The sequence below is a fragment of the Falco rusticolus genome, chromosome 8 (genome assembly GCF_015220075.1).
Source record: "Falco rusticolus isolate bFalRus1 chromosome 8, bFalRus1.pri, whole genome shotgun sequence".
NCBI lineage: Eukaryota > Metazoa > Chordata > Aves > Falconiformes > Falconidae > Falco > Falco rusticolus.
In genome coordinates, this window is record NC_051194.1 from 29,707,181 (window position 1) to 29,729,256 (window position 22,076).

General features: G+C 41.6%; 1 protein-coding gene across 2 annotated transcripts in view; it reads left to right on the forward strand.

Annotated features, from left to right (window-relative positions):
- Positions 1–1,371: 1,371 nt before the first annotated feature.
- The window catches only part of TMEM163 (transmembrane protein 163), a 101,749-nt gene continuing 81,044 nt past the window's right edge, over positions 1,372–22,076 (forward strand). The window contains exons 1-2 of one of the 2 annotated variants that reach the window (XM_037397298.1): positions 1,373–1,803; positions 6,962–7,081. In XM_037397298.1, coding sequence (XP_037253195.1) covers positions 1,650–1,803; positions 6,962–7,081 — 274 coding nt within the window. In that variant the 5' untranslated portion in view covers positions 1,373–1,649. Of the gene's footprint in view, positions 1,804–6,961; positions 7,082–22,076 lie in introns of both variants that reach the window. The other variant, XM_037397299.1, reaches the window with a different exon arrangement.

Here is a 22,076-nt window from a genome sequence, read left to right on the forward strand (position 1 = left end):
TGAAATTTAGGTGAGAGGCATGAAGACTTCAAAAACATTTCATACAGTAGGTATGGTAGACAATACACAAAGAAATTGTAAGATTAGGTAAAAGCAAACACCAGTCCCTCACACCACAATAGCCACCTCCATTCCACAAGGTTGCCAGAATGCAAGTAAGTTTCTAAAAAGTTATGTCGCTTACCTTCCCATTTCCTTTGTTACTTTTTCAAATAATTAATGCTTGAAAATAGAGCTGAAAAGAATTTTGAAATTAGCATACAGCATTAAGAGGCATTTTTAAAAAAACAAGACATCTTGGTAGTAATGTTTAACTAACCATTCCCAAACAGGTATTACTAAACTACTACAAAACTTTTTTTCAAGATTCTGACAGCTTGTAAAATCACAGATATTAATTTCCTGTTGGCCTTTTTATACTTCCCAAATCTGCTAATTTCTCAAAAGAGAAAAGCAACCTGTTCTTCATACACCTTAAATGGGTATTATATCCATACATGTCAGCTGAGGACTTGGGCTGCGATGTCCAATTCCGATATTTTCCTAGACTCAAGTCAAAACACAATGCAGTTTCAAAATTTATCTGCATGCTAGTAAGCACGTGGTCGGGAGACTGTGCTAGCACAGAAAATGCTTTTGTTTATTTGCACCTCTCCATCTAGTCATTAGAAACCAGCGGAGATGAAAGCAGCTCTGGCACAGATCTATCAGTAAATTTTTTTTTTTTTTTTACATTTCTGCTCTCCTAAGGTTTTAGCTTTTCCCCTACATTCTTCTCCAGCTCGAAGAACGGCAGGTGAGCGAACCCAGAACGGCCCTGAACACCAGCAGGTCTCCAGCTCTAATGCCATGCCTCAGCACCAGACTTCTGCGTGTTCTAGGCCCGTTTTTAGGCTGATACTGGTAAAACCAACTGGCAGCGTAACCAGACATCAGTGCTGGGGGGTCTGAGAGGTGCGTCTGTGTGGTGGCTCGGTGCCGATCCTGGAAAAGGGGTACAGGGGATGGAGAAGGTGCAAATCCCCAACAAAGGGGCGCGCTGGGTCTTCACCTGCCTGAAGGGCGGTGAAGCGATGGGCCTTGAGCAGCCGCTGGCCGACTCACCCCCTGAGGGCCGGTCCCGGGAGGCGGAGGTGGCAGAGCCCGCTATGGGGAGGCTGACAGGCCCACCCCGGGGACGCACATGGAGCCCAAGGTCCTGCCGCACCTTTCGCAGGTGCCCGCGGGCTCTCGGGGGCGAGAAGCCCCTGAGGGCGACTCGCCAGAGCCCTTCCCGCCCCCGCAGTCCCCTCACGCCGCTCGGCGCGGGGACGAGCCCGCCCTGCCCCGGCCCCCGCTCCCCTGCGGCGCCGCGCCCGCCGCCCGGGATGCTCCCGCTGGGGCGGGGAGGGGACGGGCGGCGCGGAGAGGCGGCACCGCGCTCCCACCTGCCCCCCCCCTCCGCCGCCGGCGAGGTTAGTGATGAGGCGGCCGCGGGGAGCGACTGGCGGGGAGCAGCCGGAGGAGTTTGTTTGCTGCCTGCCCTCGTCTCCCTGATGCTCTGAGCCGGAGTCTCCTCCTCTCACCGGGCTCGCACCCGGGCTGGATGCTCCGCTCGCTCCTCGCTTCGCTGTCACAGCCGCCAGCCGCTTCCCGCCGCCCCGCAAGAAATGGAGCCGTCCGCTGCCCCCCTGGACACCACTCCGGACCCCGCCATCGTGCAACCCCCCGGCGCCAGCCCGCCAGTACCTCCCCGGGAGCAGCAGCAGGAGCAGCTGCGGATCGGGGAAAGCGGGCAGTTCAGCGAGGGGCTGGAGGACAGAGGTGAGCACCCGCCCGTCCCTCGCCCCGCACCCGCCCTCCTGCACGCTGTCCCCCCCAGTGGCATGCCCCATCGCCTCCCCTGCGTATCGAGGCGCCTAACACCCACCCCCGACAGCTTTTCCTGCACCCTCCCTGCAGCACCCTCCCTGCAGCACCCTCTCGCCTGGCTCTCCTGGACCCACACCCTCCCTCCCCCTCTCTCAGCCACACCAGCTCTTCCCGCCCCCTCTTCTTCACCCCCGGCAGCCCCACACCGGCTCCTGCCCTCCTGGCTGCCTCCGGCAGCCGCTCCGCTCTCGCAGCCGCTCGCCGTGCTCCCCAGCGCGCCGGGCTCCCCCGGACCCCCTCGCTCGCCCCGCCGCAGCCCCGGCCTCCCGCGGCGTGAGGGCCTGCAGGCCCCGCTCCCGCCCGGCCCCTGCCGCCGCCTGAGCGCCCCCGGCCGCCCCTCAGCCCGCCGCCGGCACTCGCTTAACGCCCCCCCACCCCCGCCGCCCTCGAAGCTTTCCCCCGTTTTAGTTCTCGTGCCAGCACCCCCGCGACAGCTTCAGAATATTTTTATCAACTCTATTCGTGGCTGTCCCCACCTGGCCCGAAAACTTGCCGGCCTGGCGGGGGAGCGGGGGCGGGGGGCGGCGGCACATGGCGCCGCTCCCGCTCCACAGCGCGGCCCCGGGGCGCAGGTGGCGGCGGGGCCCAGGAGGCTCCCGGGCGGAGCGGGCGGTGCCGGAGGCTCTGTCGCCGCTGAGGGGACGGAGGGAGGCCGCTAGGGTTACCTGCCCGCGGGGCTTGTGGCGGCCGCCTGCCGACCGGGGGGCATAACGCGGCGTTTCTGTGGTGGTCGCGAAGCCAGGGCGCCTATCTTACTTCTCGTCTCCTTTCCCTTACCGTGTAACGTGCTTCCACATAACTCGTTTTTTATTATTTACCTACATATCAGACCAGACATGGGAAGCTGCCTGCTCCCAAACCGTGTTACTCTAATGTGAAGCACACCTTTGTTGGACATCTGTTCAGGGTGTGAGGCACTCGCTTACCTGCTGCCCATAAAAGCAGCTGCCATTTTAACCCTCCCCATTGCCCTGCCCTCCACAGCACCTCAAGGCTCCTCTTCCACACAATTTGTCACCATTTTTTATGTCACGTATAGGCTTTCCTTAGCCTCTCTGTTGCCCTTTCTCTTTCTGCTTTCAGCCCCTCTTTTGTGCTCTTGATGTTCATCCCACCCTACACGTAACCCCTGTATCTCCTGTTCTTTCCTCAGCTTTCCAAATGCCTGTGCCTGCTCACAGATCCTAGACACGAAGTACAGAAGTAAGGGGGAAGAGCAGTCACCATCTCCCCTGACAGGTGTCAGTCATGCCAGGGCTGGGGACAGCCCTTTTTCCAGGGGTACCCTGGCTGCCACCACCCATGGCACAGAATAGGCATTGTGACTGAGGGCAGTTGGAGGCTTCAGTTTCGTTTTAAATAACGCAAACCAGGAATTTTGATTATGGTTCAAATACAGAAGTTTGATTACAGAAATTTTTCGTTTGTGCCCAGTATGACAGAGCTAAAGGGGAAATCTCGCCCTTTTGGCATTAAGGGTAATTCCAAAGAGAGAGAGCATCTGTTGTACCTGACCCTACCTATTTCTAGGAGAGAGACAAGACTAAAGCTGCTGATTTTATTTCCTTCTCTGCCTTCACTCTCTTTTCTATGGCCCTTGCAGTAGCTTTCTTTCAGCCTTTGCTATAGTCATTGACCGATTCCATCTACCAGGATAATTCCCGGTCATTGTGGAGGAAAATCTGGTATGCTTTTTGCAGGTTGTCCCTGTTGAAATTGTTACAGTCTGTCCTTTTAGATTGTACTTCTTCTTATGATCCTTTCCAATGAATCATAGCCGATCCAGTTATAGAGATGATACTTCCATGTTTGCTAAAAATAAAAACTAACCCTAAATTTTGGAACAAGATATTTGCTCTTCAAGAGCTAGATCCAACATCAGTGATAATTTTGTGGATGGGGTCCTTGAATTAACATCTTAGGTGAACAACTTTTCTATTAGCCTTATCTCTTCCACAAATTCTAACTTGACATTTTAAAATGATCCTTTAGCCAAATAGAAAAGTACTTCTGGTAAGTCAGCATATGGTAAAGAATATCCTAGAATCACTTCACAAATATGCCAAGCTTGTGTTCTGCAACTGTTAGGCAGGTTTTTTCTCCTTCTGATTTTTTTATGGGAAGAAAATCTGTTAATATACGAAGGTACTGAAAGATAAAGTAAAAATCCAGTGGATTTAACCAGCTCATCTTTTCTTTACCTTAAGGATATCTGTGTGTTAAATAAAATAATGGCAATAAAATTACTCAATATGTTAATTTTAGGGTGGAGGAATTTTATCAGTAGATATAAGCTTTTTATTTTTGTAGCAATGCAGGTCATACCAAAAAATTATCTTTCAGCCTCCTGTGGGTGCTTAAAACTTGTTTTCTTATGGGCAGTGGAAAAAATATGGAGGTTTACGTTGTGAATTGTGGTGTTGTGTGTAAATTAATGAGCTGTTGTTGCTTCTAAATAATTTTAATGCTGCGGGCTTGGCAGTCACGTGAATGAGTTCGTATTTTTGTCTGCTGTCCCCTAGGACACTTGTAAGAATAATAAGGTCTTTCTCAGGGATGAAAATTGTAAATAGAGAAATTTGTTTGAATTATTTTGGAAGGAAGAGATCATATCTCTGACAGCCATTTTGAGAGAGAGAAAGACACACACACAGAGCACAAGTGGTTCAGTTTTATAAGGATTGCAGTCTCTGTCATACTGGACACGTGCTTGACGTGAATAGTAATCAGCAGTGCTGCACGAGCTGTGTGGCTTATTATTAATTTCTCAATTTAATTGGGGTATTATTTGATTTGTAAGTATCAACTGTGTGTGTTGGACTTCCCAGGTAATAGTGAGCTGTAGCCGTGAATTATAGGATGTCTTTAAAGAAAGAAACAGTTGAGGATGTCTGTCATTCTGATCTGTGTTTATTTGAGGTTTGAAATACTGAGAATCAAAATTGCCTGAGAAAATCTACTTTGCTTTACATTCCAATAAGATTTGGGCTGTAATTTAAAAACCTTGGTTCGGGGAGGGGGTGGGAAGGGCAAACACACAAAATGCGAGAAGATGTGTTCTCTCAATGGTTCTGTTAGTAGAAATCTCTCCTATATTTCACTATGTATTGTTAAATTACCTCATATCAGACAGCAATTAAACTGTGCACCATTATATGTAGCGGCAGAAGACAGGTCAAACACTGGGGGGGGGGGGGAAGTTCTTCACACAAGTGAAAATGGGTTATGTGAGAAATAGCTGTGCAGTACTATCAGTAAAAGACTCAAACCTTTCAGGGTTATCATCTGGTAGTTTTCATGTGTTAAACAGACAAAGAACTCACCTTATAAGAAACAGACATAATTTCAATATGGGCCCTAGTGCATGCAAGTTCGTAAATTCTTTTCGATTCATAAAGAAGGGATTGTGTAGCACAGAAGTGAAGTAATATTTTAAATTTTCTAAAACCCAGTACAAGCATGAAATTTGCACAGTGGTTTTCTGAAGTACTATAAAGAAACTCTCTCTGCTTCATTGTAATTGAGGTGAAAAAAGTATGAAGAATTTTTCCAAGACAGCATGAATCCCACCAATTATGCTAGGATTAGAACCAATAGTTTTGACAGACTTCAAGTGGCAGAGTAAAATCTGGTGGCTTGAATTGCTACCACCCCTGGATGCCTGTCCCTCTGCTGACACATTGCTGCCCCTGAGGCAGAGATGTCTGATTCACTTCTGAATTGATTCCAAACCCATTGCAGTTTTCAGCCAGTATGTTACAGTCAGCTGAAATTAATAACTGTTAAAGTTAATAAACTTGGTTAAACAAGGTGTGGGTTCAGGAGTATGCTGGTAGCTGGATCAGGTGTACCTGCCTTGAAAGTGGCAATAGCCATCAGAGAGAAAATTGGGGAAGGTGAGCATAGTAACAGCTTCAGCTGTTAATGTTTTAATCTGCTGCTGAGTCTGCCAGAGCCCCTGTTCTCAACCCTTTGTCTAAGACATTAGCCAGCTACTGAAAGGTTGCGCTTTTAAACCAGTGCCCCAGTTCAATGCACTCAGTGCAGGCAAGTCCCTCTGAAAAGTGATCATCATCTAAGAGGAGGCACCCACATTTTCTGGAGTAATTCATTAAGAAAGATAAAAACCATCAGGCGTTCTCTTCAGTTAAGCAGGTTTGAGCTGGAACTTGCTGGTGAAAAAGAACGTATGTTTCAAATTAGATGAATATATTAAGCACAAAAGAATCTGGCTGGGATATACAGGAGGCAAATATGTTGAATTGTGAGTGCATTTTGAAAGTGACTTAAGGCTGAAAATGAAAATGAAAGAATGTTGTTGTTTTCTTTATTTTTAACCTGAATTCTTCACTGTGATTTAAGTAGACAAAAGACTTCCACAAATGGATAGCATCAAAAAAGACAGAAAGAAATCCCATTCTCTTGTGTTTAACAGACTTCGTGCTGATTGCAGTAAGGACAGAACTGGTTCTTCACTTTGTTCTAGATGGGGATGTATTCATATCTCACATGAAGGACATTATGCTTCAAGAGGCTTTTTTCAACTGTGATAGCTTTGATTCTAAAGTATGCCTGCCACTACTTCAGTGCTCAATATGTGCAGTATTTCTGTGCATTGGTAGGTTATTTCGCAGAGACTGGTGAGCATGAGTTTTTCTCCTGTGTTAATTATGCTCAGGGTCCTGAAGTTCTGAAATGAGTTTTGATCGGAGTGAGCTTAGGACTGAGCCCTTTCTTGTGTAGATGTACAAGTAGAAAATGTCAGCAACGTGAATTTCTGTAAGTGCCCTACAATTGCAGTACTCTTTTAAAGTGATTGGTGTGGGGGTCTTTCTATGTGAAATCAAAACAACTTGTGTGTGCTCTCCTTGCTTGCTCGTGTTTCTGGTGGCTTCATTCACTTAACTAATAATGTGAGCAGGATTTGATTCTGTATTGATTCTATATGTAATATAGAATGTAAATATGTGATCTAGGTCTGAACTAACACAGTTGTGTTTTTAAAAGGAGCAATGTATTGTTCATACCCTCTTTGCTTATTGCTTATCAGGTTTACTAGAAAGCAGTACAAGGCTAAAACCTCATGAAGCTCAAAGCTACAGAAAGAAGGCATTGTGGGTTTCCTGGGTCTCCATTATTGTCACACTGGCTCTTGCAGTGGCTGCTTTCAGTGAGTATTGGGAATATTTTAAATCTTCACACCTCTTCCTTTTTGTTTTTCTTTTGGGCTTTCAGAATTTCTCTCTGTGGAAGCTTTCTTATGTTTTTTCTTCACAACTGCTAAAGAGGTTTCTCTCTAGTCTGCCTGTGTCTGCATGGTGCTTATAAATTAGTAAAAATGTTGGTTTTTTTATGCAGTGGATAGGGTTGTTGAAGGTCGGAGAAAGAAACAGGAGATGTTGATTCCTGCTAGCATTTGTGCATGTGGAACTGTTCATTTTACAGAATAGTGTAAAAGTCATTATGCAGTGGATTGCCTTTAACCAAAGAGGTCAAATATGACAAGTCTTAATACACCTGGGATCTGTAGTGGGAATTCTATAATAAAGAATAGTGAATGGTAAGAGAGAAATATATAATTTATCTGTGTTACACTGAAAGATGCCCTAACATAATGCTAATCTGGAGGACAAATACCAGTTTCTTTTTAAGCCAGTGTTTTTCTTTAAGTTTCAAGACTATTGTCTAGTTTACCTTTACACAAAGAATTTGAAAGAAAACCCCAAACAAACCCCTTTTATATGGAAGAAATTAAATATATTTCTTTTATTTCAAAATAGGAACAAATGTTAACATTGTGTAGATAAAGATATATTTTAGTTCAATGCAAATTTGTAAAATACCAGCTTTCTGTCTTGGTCAATTACGTGACACTGTGTTACTGTAAGGACAAAAAGAAATGTGGAATCTGGAAGAAAATCTTTCCAATGGCACATTCTTTGTTTAAAAGAATGAAAAACCAGAAGTGACTGGATTTACATGTTTATATAAAGAAAAGGAAAGCTGTCTAGAAGACAAGACATCTAAGATGTCTCAAAGCATCATTCTTCAGCTTGATAAAGACAGACTTGTGTTCTTTTTTTTTGTTCTTTCTTTTTGTTTTTATTGAAGCTGCAGCAGCATGTGTTTTATTATTCTAATCTGCAGCATACGACCTGCTGCTGGAAGTTGGTGTCAGCTCCCAGGAGAGATTATTAGAATCTGACCAAATGGTCTCTGAAAACTCAATGTATATTGACTTGGAGTGATTTATATAGAAACACAGGTACAATAACTTGATGAAAAAAAAAAGAGAAAAGATAAAAGAGAAGGAACACTTAAAAGCAGAATCTAACACTGTAAAGAATTTGAATGTTAACCAGAAAGTCGGACACTGTGAGTTCCCATTTTGTTCTGCTTCATGAAAATTCAATAGTCTGTCTTTGCTACTGAAGTAACATAAAAGTAAATACTGTGTTACAAAAAAATAACTTTGTTACTATTAACAGTATAATTTTAGGGAATATTGAAATGACTTAATTTTATTTTACGCTTTCATTTACCAGAGTTGCAAGACATAAGTATAATATGGGTAACTAAACCCTCCGTTTCTTTTAAAAGGGTCTTTTTAAACGTTTTGCAAGACTAGTTAGACTACCTGAAAGCTTTTATTTTCTGTTTTCCTTATTTGTGGCAGTCTGGTAGAAATCCTACAGAAAAGAAACAGCAGAGAAGGTAGTACCTGCCTGGATATATTGTGACTGCATACTCAGCTGCAGTGGATAGGCATTGAAGTAGTGAGATCAGCAGTTAGTAGTAGACTAATTGTATGTTTTTTGAATGTACCTTCTCTTGTGGTTTGAAGAGGCTAAATTCATGAAGAATAGAAGAGGAATCAACACACGTACTCATATTAAATCTGAAAGGAATCTCTTAATAGACAGTTGACAGCTAACTTACATGCTACAAAAGCATTGACGGGGCTTTTGATACACTTAGTATTAAAACTTTTTATTGTTTGAGAAAATACAATGATTCTTCTAGAATCACTTTATTTCCCCATCCAACTTCAGCAGTTCTGCTCAGTTTATTGTCTCACATTGGCTGCTTTCTTCTTTTGTGCTGTCCTTTTAGCAGGTGCCTCTAGCCAATCCATGAGTTGGGAAACATGCCAGGTGACTAGAGTTTGCTGCCTGTTTGATATAAATTACTAGTTATCACTTTGGGGTGTCTGGTGCTGCCAATTCTTTGCAAACACCTGCTATTTAAAGAATCCTGTTTCCGTTTTACCTTGTCTGTAATAGTAAAGTGTTAGCAATACAGCCCTGATGTTCCATTTCAGTGAAAAATGCTGACCTGCTGTGCTAATTGTCGGGCTACACTGACTGTATTCGCACTACTCTTTATGATTCCCCTATAAATTCTTCCTGTAAGTTTCTGTTTTATCCTGTTACAGGCTTTGAAATGCTTTCTTGCAAGTGTATCTTATGGTGCTGCTTTTGCAGCAGCACATGATATAGTAAAGATAACAGGCCAGGGAACTGGCAGTACTTGGTAACTGTGACTGAAAAAATGGAAGGCATGGAAGGTAAGAAAAATACTAAGGGGAGTGATACTCATATGCATGGTTTGTGTGGAGAGTGCGAAAATGATTCAGGAGCCTCCTTTTCCAACCAAGTGTTTGTAATTAGACTACCTTTCCTTTTTTATGGTCTGCCCCCCTCCCTTGGGTGCTGCAGCTTGATCACCTTCCTTCCTTTCAAGACTAGGCTAGGTGCTTCCAATGCTAGATTTTTCCATCATTAGAGTAAGCTGGAATGGTTTATCTTCACTGGTATGAGATGTTTTCTTTTGGTGGTATTATGAAGATGCCCCAGCTGAACTCTGATCTTCTTTGACTTGGTAATATTGAAATGGATTGATAAATCTTAAGTTGATCTGAATACATAAAGTAGTTTCCTTATTACATATGGTGCATGAGGGTGAGATCTTTTGATGCAAACTCGGTGTGTTAGACTTGGTATTAAAAAGAACCTGTACAGTGTATAAATTCAAATGATGATATACTTATATACATGTCATATATTAGCTACGTAACAGGTGTATAGTATGTATTCTCTTGGGGATGGGCTGTTTTGTGGCCTAAAATACTGGAATGCAGAAGATGAAATGCTGATGTATGCATCAAAATATGTTTGGTCTCTAGCTTTGGAAAGCTAAACCAGGCTAGGCTGTAGCAGAATGGCTGCTTAAGGGAAAATGAAATCGTCATCTTTCATTCACTAATATTGAGAAGTAGGACATACTCAGACCATAAAATCAGCTTTCTCCTTTAGCTGATATAACAGAACTGTTACTATCAGGTACTTAATATGCTTACTTTTACTGCGGAAATGCTGTACTTGTAGAAGACCATTTGAAAGTTTCAGCTGCTGTCTCTAAATACAACTCCTGCACTGTGTGGTAATCACTGTGGTCCCATTGGCTTGGAGTGCTGTTGAAGGTGTTGCTGTCCAGCATATAGTTGTACAAGGCTTCAGTAAAATATTTATAGACTTAAACCTTGAGGTCACTGGAACCCTATGATACTGTCTTTAATGGCTGAAAGTTAGGCTTTCTTACAGTGAGTTACACATTCTGACATTTGTGGTTCTGTGAGGTACTTTTATGGTCAGATGCTGGGCAGTGGCTGATGAGCCTTCGTTTCCATGCTGCCTGAAATATGCATGCTTGTAGGATTCTCATGAAGAGTGGATTTACATTTTTATAAATATATAGTCATAAACTGAGACTGAGCATGATAAAAGTTACTAAACTGAACATTAATTTCTTCCTTGGCACCCCAAGTGAGTGCTGGAATAATAATTTTAATATAGTTGTTTCTGTTTTTAAATAATATAGCAACAATATGAACATCTTTTTTTTTTTTTTGCAACATATATTTGTGTATAAGGCTTGAGTCTAAATAATTTCATAATAGCTACTTCCTGTAGCTGCAGTATTGTAGGTTCACACTGAGCCCGGTTTCAGAATCATAATAGAGGATGAGGGACTATTACAGGTGGAATGGAACTTTGGTGTCTTGAAACCCATTACTCTTAGTTTCTTACATTTATGTTACTAAAACATAATTTTGAAAAATACACAAATATAGCTTTTGCTGTTATAGTTTCATTTCTGCTCAAGCAGCTAGCCTCTGGTAGTATTCTCAGAGCAGAAAACAAACTCTCATTCTGTCTGGTATTTCTTGTCCAGTAGACTTGTGATTCACAGAAAGTAGCCTGTTCGTTCATCTTCCTGATTTGATTAGCTAAAATTGTTTCACAGTGAGTGGAGTAGTCATATCAATATATCTAAACAACATATAGACCAAATTCTGCACTAAAAGCGCTCTTTGTAGTCAGAGATTGAGTAAAGATTTAGAATGTATGCCTTTGTTGTAAATCTCGGCTTTGTAAAGGGCTTTCGTGAGGTGGAACTTGCAGCCAGCCTGCCACAGTGTGGTCAGAGTATGCCTGAATAGGCCCTGCATGCTAATGCATCAGAGAGGGAGTTGGTGCTGGGCTGTTTGCAAAATGCTGGGGAAATAGCAGGCAGCTCGTGAGCTCTGTCCTCATGGCTGCTTTAGAGATCACTCCTTTTAGATCACCACAGACATATTAAAGGGTTTAGTTTTATAGAAATAACCAAGAACTTGAGTGCAACAATAGGTCTGTGATTTGAGCTCTTGTCCTGGTAGGTGTTTAGTCTGGTGTAGTAAATACCCGATGTTATTTTGAGAAGGTGAATTTTAATCTATGTAGTATCTCAGATGGAAACTTGGTAGATACGATTCTGAAAGTGAGAGTATTTTACAGGATTAGCTATTGGTGGCCTACGGATAAGATATTACAAGTAAATGCAAAGACACTGACATTCTGATTTTGTATACAAAACCATTTGTGTTTCAGAATGAATTACTGAAAAATTGTTTAGTGAAGTGATGTTTCACACTGGGATTAGAGAGGCATTTTGTTTGAAATGCATGGTCCATATGCTAAGAAATTTCAGGTTAGAGCTTGCTTTCAGATGAAAGCTTCATGCTAGTTCTGACTCTGACAGATTCAAATACCAGCAAACCTTAGACAGTATGGTTCTAGGTCCACTTTCTTCATTGGAATGACTGAATTGAGTCATAAAATCTCATTTCGTTTAGTTGTAGGACGACTGCTGATTTTCCTCCCTTATTATGCTACTCTGGTGCACTGCAAATGGAGTTACCTGGGACAAATATTGAGTGACTGAAGGTGTTATCCTCTGGATGCTTGGATGTGGATGCATTGATGTAATCTGTCACTTCTCATCTCAGGTGTACTACTGAGACAACCACGATGGGGAGTGACTATATTAATTTATTGATAAATACATCATTTTCCCAGTGACCTATTCCTATTCTTGCTTTAAAAATTAAATTTATGTGGGTTTTCCCTTATGTTTGTACAATACTTAGTGTACCCTGGGCGCAGCTGTGAATAATAATGCTATTACTAATAAAGCATGTAGGTGAAGACTCATGGTTCTGATGCTCTTTAGTTTGGATATCCAGTTCAGCATGCTTTAAAGGTCACTGAATTTCAGACAAATGATGGGCATTCAGAACTCAGGCCTGTTTTAGATTCTGTGGGTACCTAAAATTCTCCAGGATCACTGACCACATGAAAAGTCTTGATCTTTGTGTTTTCCCTTCCAGGAGCTATACAGAATTGCATTTCTCACTCCTAAAGACCTGAGGCCTAAGAGGTGTTTTTTTTGGTGTGTTTTGATTTTTTTTATTTTTCGTAGAACGCATTATGTTTATTCACAAAGTTACATTTCAAGTCACAAGAGCATGCAGACACTTGAAACCAAGGAAAGGCTAAATACAGAATAGAACTGCTGTGTGATAGTATGCAGATCCCTAATTTTGCATATTTCTCAGGACATTTAATTATATCAGTTACAAAAAGACAGATGCTTCAGGGCTGTAGTCCCACAGAAGTGTTAATGAAATATAGATCTTAAATTGCCAAGGTAGAATTCTGATATTGGTGACACTTGTCCAAGCCTATTGTCTTCGTTATAGTTGCATCACTATAGTAAAAAACTGAGTTTAGTCTTAACCATGTTAAGTGAGAGTTCTAAAGGACAAAAAAAATCCATTGCCAGTGCAGCACTGGCAAAAGATAGCCTTTTGCATAGGTCAGTCTGTACTTAGTAACAGTAAAATGCAATTTTAATTCATTGAAAATTAAATGAGAGGCCAGTAAGGGCCTATCTTTTTTTAGGCATACGAAACTCTGACTTTCTTGGGAGGAGAAAATAGCATATGGATGTCAAGTTCAAGACTGATAGCTGTTGAACAGAAGTACAGGTCTAAAATCTGCAATGCTTCACACGTCATGAAATCTTTTCCTTAGTTGGCAGGCAAAATTATGATAGAAGTCTGTGAAATCTAGAACAGGCTATATAATGATCTCTGTCTATGTATTTGAACAGTAAACAATTTAAAAAAATAGTTGCTGTGGTAGAAGTTACAAAAACAACTGAGTTTGTTTAAATGCTAACTTTTAAAACATATGAGTCTGTTGTGGTTTTGCATTAGAGAATTGTAATTTGATCATTCCTTGTGCTAAGTGCTGATTCCTTTCTCATGAGAGAAGATCATCCCATAGAAATTTGAAATTAAAACAGGATGCTGATTTTGAGGGAAAACTAGCTCTATGACATCATTTCATGAAGAATGAGGTACACACAAGTATCTTATGTCTAGGCTATTTAGTGTGAAAATCATTAGCACAATTCTTTCCTTTGTTGTTTTATTTTTCCTGTCTGAGGCTGTGGTAGGTTTTTTTTGTGCAAGAGTCTGAAATAAGTCTGTGCAGTAGACCAGTAAGAACAGTAATGTCCTTTAAATGAATTAACATCTATATTATATTACCTAATTTATACCATATAAAATACATATGATTTACCTATTCTAATAGATATTATATTTATTTTATAGCGGGACATTTTAGACACGTGAAATTTGGTCTTTAGTTTTGCAGTCAGATCTCTGCTAGGATTCCATTAAAGGCAACTTAAGTGTTTGATGATTCAGAAGTTCCAGCTATGAGAATACAGTTGTGTAGCAAGGTACAATATACAAATAAGGTAAATAACTAGGCAGTGTTAAGTAATTGAGCTGGTGTCATGGATCCTAATCATATCTCTGAAGGAATTATGCTGTGCCATTAAAGACAGATGTAGGTAGGGGGGTGAATTTGCATATGGGAGAAGAGCTGAACTTGTAATGGGGAATGTTTTAGGCATGCCGCTTGGCAATAACTGGGTGGTGTAGGAATGATGTGCCCTACAGCCTTCCCTATCTTGTAGTGGATGGAAAAATGTGTATCTTGGTTAAAAATAGACAAAAATAGTTAAAAAAGGAAGTAATATGAGGTTTATTACATGCGATTGGTATTAACTGCTGTCCATCAAAAAACTGTTTGACTTTTTCTGTACAAAATTGAATTTAAATAATCCTCTAGTGCGAGTCTCAATTGCTGCTTTTTAATAGGTATATAACATAGGTTAGTGGTTGTACATCTGCCATTTGAAGGAACACCACTGCAGTCTTAAAAGTAAAATGTTTTTTCAGTAAGTCATTGTAATTTGTTGTTTCTGGAGCTGAAAATCAAGATTAATGAAAGAAAATGGATGGTTAATATTCATCGTACAGTATCACTTTATTGTTTGAAGTTTCTTAGGTTGTAAAGCACTAATGTGTAAACTTCCCTGACAGCAGTGGAAGTGATGAAAATCAGACTTTCTTAGGTTTTCTTTACTTCTGCCAGAAATTTTAAAATGTTTGTGTGTTTTAACTTAGTAGACAACAAAATGTAAACTTGTACCAGATTTAAATTTTTTAATAACATTTATAACTTCTGCTTTACTGGGAGGTTGATAGTGCTTGCTGTTTACTACCTGCCACTTATTTTCTGTGACTTTTCAGTAACAATGTTTGAGTTCCTTTCCCTGAAAGTTGAAAATTTTGATAAATTTTAATACTTTTTCAGTATATAATTTTATTTACCGATGACTCATCTTGTTTTGGTATGCCTGCACTGTAGGAGGACTCAGTAACAGTAAAATAATAACATAGATAATATTTCTTTTTTTACAATGCAATATAGCTCCCAGCAGATCTATAGCATATTGCAATAGAGCATACTGTTGTTTAGCTGACACATGTGCTTCCCTGTTGCCAACTCTGGTGAAGTAATGGTGGTGCTAGATGAGAAATGGGAGTGTGTGAGAAACTGTGAGTATAAGTAGAGTGGTAGTGGAGAAAATATAATGGAGGGTGGTGATGTTTGACTAGATGGCACTACCGCTTCTGAGGTTAATAACCCAGTATTAACTGAAGGACACTTATGTTTCTAGAAAATACCACTGGCACGAGTGTAAAACTTGTGTCCTAGATACTCCTGTTTGATACATGCTTTTCCTTTGAGGAAAAGGCAAGCTAATACCGATCTTGTGAAAAATTCAGTTTGGTAAATTAATCTACTATTTAATTTGACAAAACTATTATTTATCGTTATAGGTGATAAACTGTACTAGAATCCCATTATGCTCTGTTAAACAGCTGTGCTTGTCCACTGTAGTGCTGTGCATTTCTGGTGCATTGTAAAATGATGTGTGTGTGTGTGTGGTTTGATCAATCTGTTACTGTAGTTACTGAAAATATTACACAAATGTTTGTCTAAAATAAAAACAGATGAAAATACTGTGTGGTTGGGTTGTTTGGTGGTGGTGTTTTTTGGTGTTTTTTTTTTTCTGGTTTGGGGTTTTTTTTCATTGAGGGGATGGTACTCGGATGATAAGGGTATGCAGTTGTTCTGATCTCTGTTTTGCATTCATAGATTTTGGTATCCTGTCAAGCAACTGTAGTGTCAGTTGGTCAAGTCTTTCAGGTTGAAAGATTGGGAAACTGATACATTGTATTAAAAGGGTAGAGCAACCTGGTCAAATTAGTTTTGTTCAAATTAGGATTATCCTAAGTCTTTGGTAAAGACTGAAACCAGGTCTGGAGATTGGGGAAGGGAAGATAACTTTTAATAGATGCTAACCTTCATTTACAAACCAGCCTTCTCCAGAAGAACCACAGAGAGCTCCTAAGTATCTCATCTGACTTTTGTGTATGACCCATTCTTTTTTCTCTGGATGTGCAGAAAAAGGGACAGATAAGCTTAGATTCAGAGTTAGAAGAAGTAGATTAGTCAGTCCTTAGTCAAAGAAGGGTGACCAGAAGTAACCAGCTGGTATTTTTGCTAGACAGAAAAACTGCAGAGGAAGGGGGATAGTCTGAAAAATACCATAAAAATAGTTAGACAAGAGGCATCTGCCTTCCAGGAACTGCTGCAGAATAAGTGGCTTTTGGTTGCACCGTGAACTGTGCCTTTCTGGAGAAATCTCTGGGCCAGTTTCATGCTAGGTGTGATGCTGAGAACATGAGTAAGATCTACTGCAGAAAAGGATTCTCAGCTGAATCCTAAACAAAGATTTCTTGTCAGATGTGAAGACTGTTTATCTTCTGCTTTTATAGATTATTATCAAGGTACCATTAAGTATAATGTATCTTTTCAGTTTACCAAGGTGAAGGAAATATACCTCTAAGTGCATTGTCCTCAGATCACATTTTTTAATGAAACATTTCAGTGGCCAAAGAATGACAGTATTTCCCCAGGCTCTGAAAAGAAAAATCTCACATTTTGAAAGAAAGATTTATTATCGTTCAGTGGGAGATTTAATAAAATGGAAATGCAGGCTACAGTGTCAGCTAGGATGTGTAGCTGGGGGAAATAAAAGTAGCTCCATGCATTCCCATTATGGGAGGCTTGATAGAAAACTGATAGACAAGTTAAGGTATGCTTGAAATACTGAAGCCCAAATTAGGAGTCAGAAATAGCATTTTGTGGAAACCACGTAACTTACTTTGCCTTGATCAAAAGCATGATTTGTGATCCTTCCATGATAAAATTGCTATTCCAACGCAACAAATGGCTGCAGATATTTAATAATAGATTTGTGGTGATTGGAACAGTTAAATTCCTATTTGGTGTGAATTGAGTTAATCCTAGAAAAAAAGTTTCTAACAGATCCATGGAAAACATAGGGTGGAGCTAAGTAACCAGCATCAGACCAGGAATGGACATAGAAGCTAGTGACAAAACTGACAGTGATTGTAGTGGTGGCAGGTCACTTCCGAACTGCATAGCGAAGAGTTACTTTTTCTTGTGCTGTTCAGTTTTCTTGTAAGACAGCCTGTACTAGCATTGCTTTATGTTGATCAGTTTGCATGTGTGTAAGTGCATGCTGCTAGGGATGCAGAAAGGCAGATGAAAGGCATCAGTCTTAGCTTGTTTTGTAAGAGAATGAATGAGGGCAATATGTATGCCTGGAAGATTATTGTCTACCTCCCGACTTGATAGACATCACTATTCTCTGACTGGCTGCTGTGACTAACATATATCAGACTATAATGTCTAACTGTGTGGAACTAATAGTACCCAAAAGAGCCAATTCGTTTGCTTATCTTTGTGGCACGTTAGAAACTAATAATAAACCATGCCTCCTTTTTATTTAGTATGACTTGATATTTCTGTGTTTAATTAGCTGCAACAAGAAAAGGAGAGATTGTTTAACGATTCTGTCTCTAGCCATGAAAAAACAGGTTAGCAAATTAATTTCTACAGATTTCTAGTTAGGGAGCTAAAATTCAGAGTTATATGTCTTTACCATATGAGTTCTGATTGTGGGAGACCCACTGTTACTGCTTCTGTATGTGTAAAAGAAAAATAATAATAAATCTGATATTGTGATATGGGCAGCAAAATGATCCAATTTTGTTATTTTGAATCGTGGTGAACACTCAAGCAAACCCTGCTCAAAGGGAGCTTTGCTGTTACTTTCTCACTAAGAGGTACTCATTGGGTTATCGTGTGTATATTTCCCTGCTGAGAAGCATCTGGTGGATGAAAACAAGACTTGGATTTAAGGGATAATGTTGCAAGTAATGTTTAATGGCTTATGGAATGTTTAGGCTTGAAATCTCCTAAATACACTTAAAGTAATTTATAGGGACAGATCTTCAGTTGACGTACACAGATCTGTTGACTTCCATGGGTTTATTTATCTGGGCCTAAAGCTTATGGCAAATGATACGATGAACTTACACTGGATGAGGTGTTTTCAGACTTAGAGCTTCTTTTAGCATTTTATTGATAGTAACACTTGTGTCTCATTTTTGTGAGATAATACTTGCTTAAGGCAGCCTGTTTAAACTTTTGCAGACATTTTTAAATGCTGAGGAAAAAAGGTGAATTAACACTAGCTTGCATCCTGCTAGGTTCAGAGACCATGCCAAGAATTTCCTCCAGGGACTATTCTAACCCTGGGCATAGCCCAAGCTTTCTTTGTAGGCTTGGGAAAATGATTTTACTGCTGTGAGCTTGTTCTCCATCTGTACACATCAGGTTTTGATACATGAAAAAAATTGCATTTTCTGCCAAAAAATTGCAGTGTTTTGCTCTATAGTAGTTGACACGTTTATGTGTATCCCAGGTCTTCCACAGTGACAACGTGTTCTGAATTTTGTATGTACAATTCTAGGCAGGGGTTGCAGCCTGCTTCATCTCAGTACTGAACCTACTGATTTGTGGGATAATTTCCATGGTTTGTCGTGGCTTACCTTGTGAAAACTATTTCAAGTTCACAGAACTTCCAATGCTGTAATGCTTGTGATTGGATGTGTTTAAATGTATTAGACTAGTTGTGGCCTGGGCAGTAGTAACTTCACAGTTGAGTGATGTGTTTTGTGGTGGTGGGTTTTGAGGAGTGTGGTGTTACTCTTGTGTTTGCATTTTGCTGATGCAGTTAGCTGCTTCTGCTGACCTGGAACAGAGTAAAGGCTCTGCTAAACAGTTAAGAGGACAGGACTGTGCATTTGGGTATGGTGGTGGGTTTTGTTGGAGTAGATTCACATTGTGCAGTGTCTCTCAAGGTTCATGAAGTGAAGTACTTAGGGACATGGATCTTTTTCTTTTTTTTTATTTTTTTCGCCCTCCACCCCATTCATAGATGGTAGAGAAAGGTAAATGCTATTTAACATTTACTTTTCAGTGCTGGGAAACTTACATTTCCTCTGTTTCTTTGAGTAACCATTTTTATTGATCAGATAGATGTTGGAAAGAACTTCTAGAACTTAAAACTGCTGTCAAATGAGTGCTACTGAGAAGGAAAAAAGTAAAGAAAGCTAGGAAATAACCTGCCTTGAGTTCTAAGTGCATGAAGTTTTTGAGATCAAGGAAGAGATAGATGCTTATAGAGGATGGCAGTTTAAAAGATTTTAAAGTGTCTTTGGGCAGCAAGTTAGTTGGTTTTAACCATTGGTAGTTGTCAGGAACACATTAGTGAGGCCTTGACTTTCAGGAAAGAACATGGTTTTTTAGCTGTATGTTTGACCCAACGTTCAGTGTAACTTTTTATGCCAGCATGTCTGATGTTTTTTTTTGCAGGGTATGCTAGGGTTGTTGCATGTACTTTTACTTTTTCTGGGAAAAACCTAGCCTGAGGTTTTTGTAACAAAGCTCAGCAGTCTGTGGTTGAAAAGTAAGGTCTGAAAGCTGCATCAAGAATGAGTTGGATTCCATGAGGTTACCAAATGTTTTGTCCTTTATTCTTTTCTTAATTTTTTTTCTTTTTGCCAGGATTTGAACAGGCATTTGGGGTTTGCCTGGTGTGGGCTTCTAAAACTAGGTAAGTTACATCTTTTACAGAATATATAGACAGATTGGTCACTGCATTTACTACTCTGTAAGAATCTGCTCATAATTTGTAACCGTGTTGTGAGTATTTTTGGAGGCTTTGCCCAGGAAAGTGAATTGGGAGTCTAGTGGTCAGACTAGCTACAGCATGTATGTCCCTAAATATTGCAATGGTGTTGGAGGATGTCCCCCTAATCCTTGTAGCTGGAAAACTAAGCAAGCATCTATTTATGAAGGCTAAGGAAGTCTACCGAAGTGAATATAGATTCTGTCTACCAGAATGGTATCCCTGAAGGTTTTCTTAGGTGGCTGAAAGTTTGTATCCACCTATTTTAGAATGGAGAAGACAGTCTCTCCCTATTGTCTTAGAACCATGATAAACACTTTTCTGCATATAAAGTTTCACTTTGTATCTCCTCCTGGTATGTGTAGAGTTCACTGTGAAATAAATGCTGTTTTGCAGTGACTGTTAGGCACACTGGAGTTTAGTGAATTTGGTGATTTGTTGCTCTTGCTATATGCTGTATGCATTTTCTGCATAGGCTTCCTGCTGCAATGCAGTTTTCGGCTGAGCAGAAAAAAACCTTGCAAGATTTTGCTCTTACGAAAAGCAAGCCAAAATAATGTGCAAACTTCTGTAGTACAGGAGAAAAGGTTTGCTAAATATAGTCCAATTTAAACAAACAAACAAAAAAAAAGCACCCCAAATACTGTGTTAAGTTTGTTTAAAAATTCAGGCAATCTTATCACTGATGACATTTGATCATTTTTCACGATCAAATGCACATCACTTATTGAGTGTACTAGATACCTGTTTCTGTGATGATTTATTCTTTTTTGAGCTTTATACTTGTCATTATGATGTCTGGCACGGAGAGGAACTGCAGGTACAAAAGACTTGTCTTGCCTAATCTAATATCCTCAAGGTGCTCAGCACCCTGAGCTGGAAGAGAGGGACAAGGAGCAGCTGAGGTCCCTATAGTCCAGGAGGAAACGGTTAGTGACTTGCTGCTCCACTTGGACACACACAGGTCTGTGGGGCCGGATGGGACCCACCTGAGGGTGCTGAGGGAGCTGGGTGAGCGCTCACCCCGCCGCTGCCAGCCACTTACCAGCAGCCCTGGCTCACCGGGGGGTCCCGGCAGGCTGGGGGTCAGCCAGGGTGACCCCACCGGCGGGAGGGGGGATCCGGGGAGCTGCAGGCCTGTCAGCCTGACCTCGGTGCCGGGGCAGGTGCCGGGGCAGAGCCCCCCGAGTGCCATCCCGCGGCACGTGCGGGACAGCCGGGGGATCCGGCCCAGCCGGCGCGGGGTTATGGAAGGCAGGTCCTGCCGGGGACCCCGATCTCCTCCTGTGACAGGGAGAGTCCCTCAGCGGGCGCGGGAGGGGCTGGGGGCTGTGCCTGGGCCTTCGTAAAGCCTTTGCCAGGGTCTCCCGCAGCATCTCCCGGAGGAACCGGCTGCCGTGGCTGGGGCGGGTGTGCTGGGCGCTGGGTCAAAAGCTGCCGCAGGGCCGGGCCCGGCGAGCAGTGGTGAGGGGAGTCACATCCCGCTGGCGCTGGGCACATGGGGTGTCCCCAAGGCTCAATATTGGAGCCAGTTCCGTTTAATATTTTTAAACAGAAGATGTTATATTTAATATTGACGATCTGGATGAGAGGCTTGAGTGTACCCTCAGTAAGTTTGCAGATGACACCGTGTTGGGGTGCAGTGTTGATCTGCTGGGGGGCAGGAAGGCTCTGATGGGTGTCTGGGCAGGCTGGGCCCATGGTCCAAGGCTGGTTGTGTGAGGTTCAACCAGGAGAAGCGCCAGGTCCTGTATTTGGGTCACAACAACCCCACACAATGCTACAGGCCCAGGGGAAGTCACACAGAGGAGTTCTTAAGGATGGAAAATTACATGCTAACAGTAAATCTGTTGGGCCTACAGGTCAGGTCTGAGAAGGTTTTGGTGTCCTACATGTCACAAGTCATGGTTGTCAAGTCTTTGAAACAGACTTTGTTTACAGATCTACCTTCAGTCCGGTTTCTTTGTTCTCATGTACACTGGCAGTGCTTGGTTTCCCTGGCATGAAGAAAAGCCAAAGGCTTGTCTAGTCATCATATGGGCAGATGACTCGAGTGCTTTTAAAGATAGGACGTTTTTGTTTTTGCTCTCCCCTTGTGTATTCTTAGGTTTACCATGTAGAGTAAAATCCTGTTGTTTTGCTGTATAGAGGTGAGAACAATCAGTCTTTCTTTTAATGACAGTCTTAAAAATGTAGGTGGGTCTGAGGGTTTCCATGACTTCCATGTAATTCAAGAGAGCAGACATACTTCCAGTTGGAAAGGAGGGATGAAATCCAGTGATGTCAGTGCT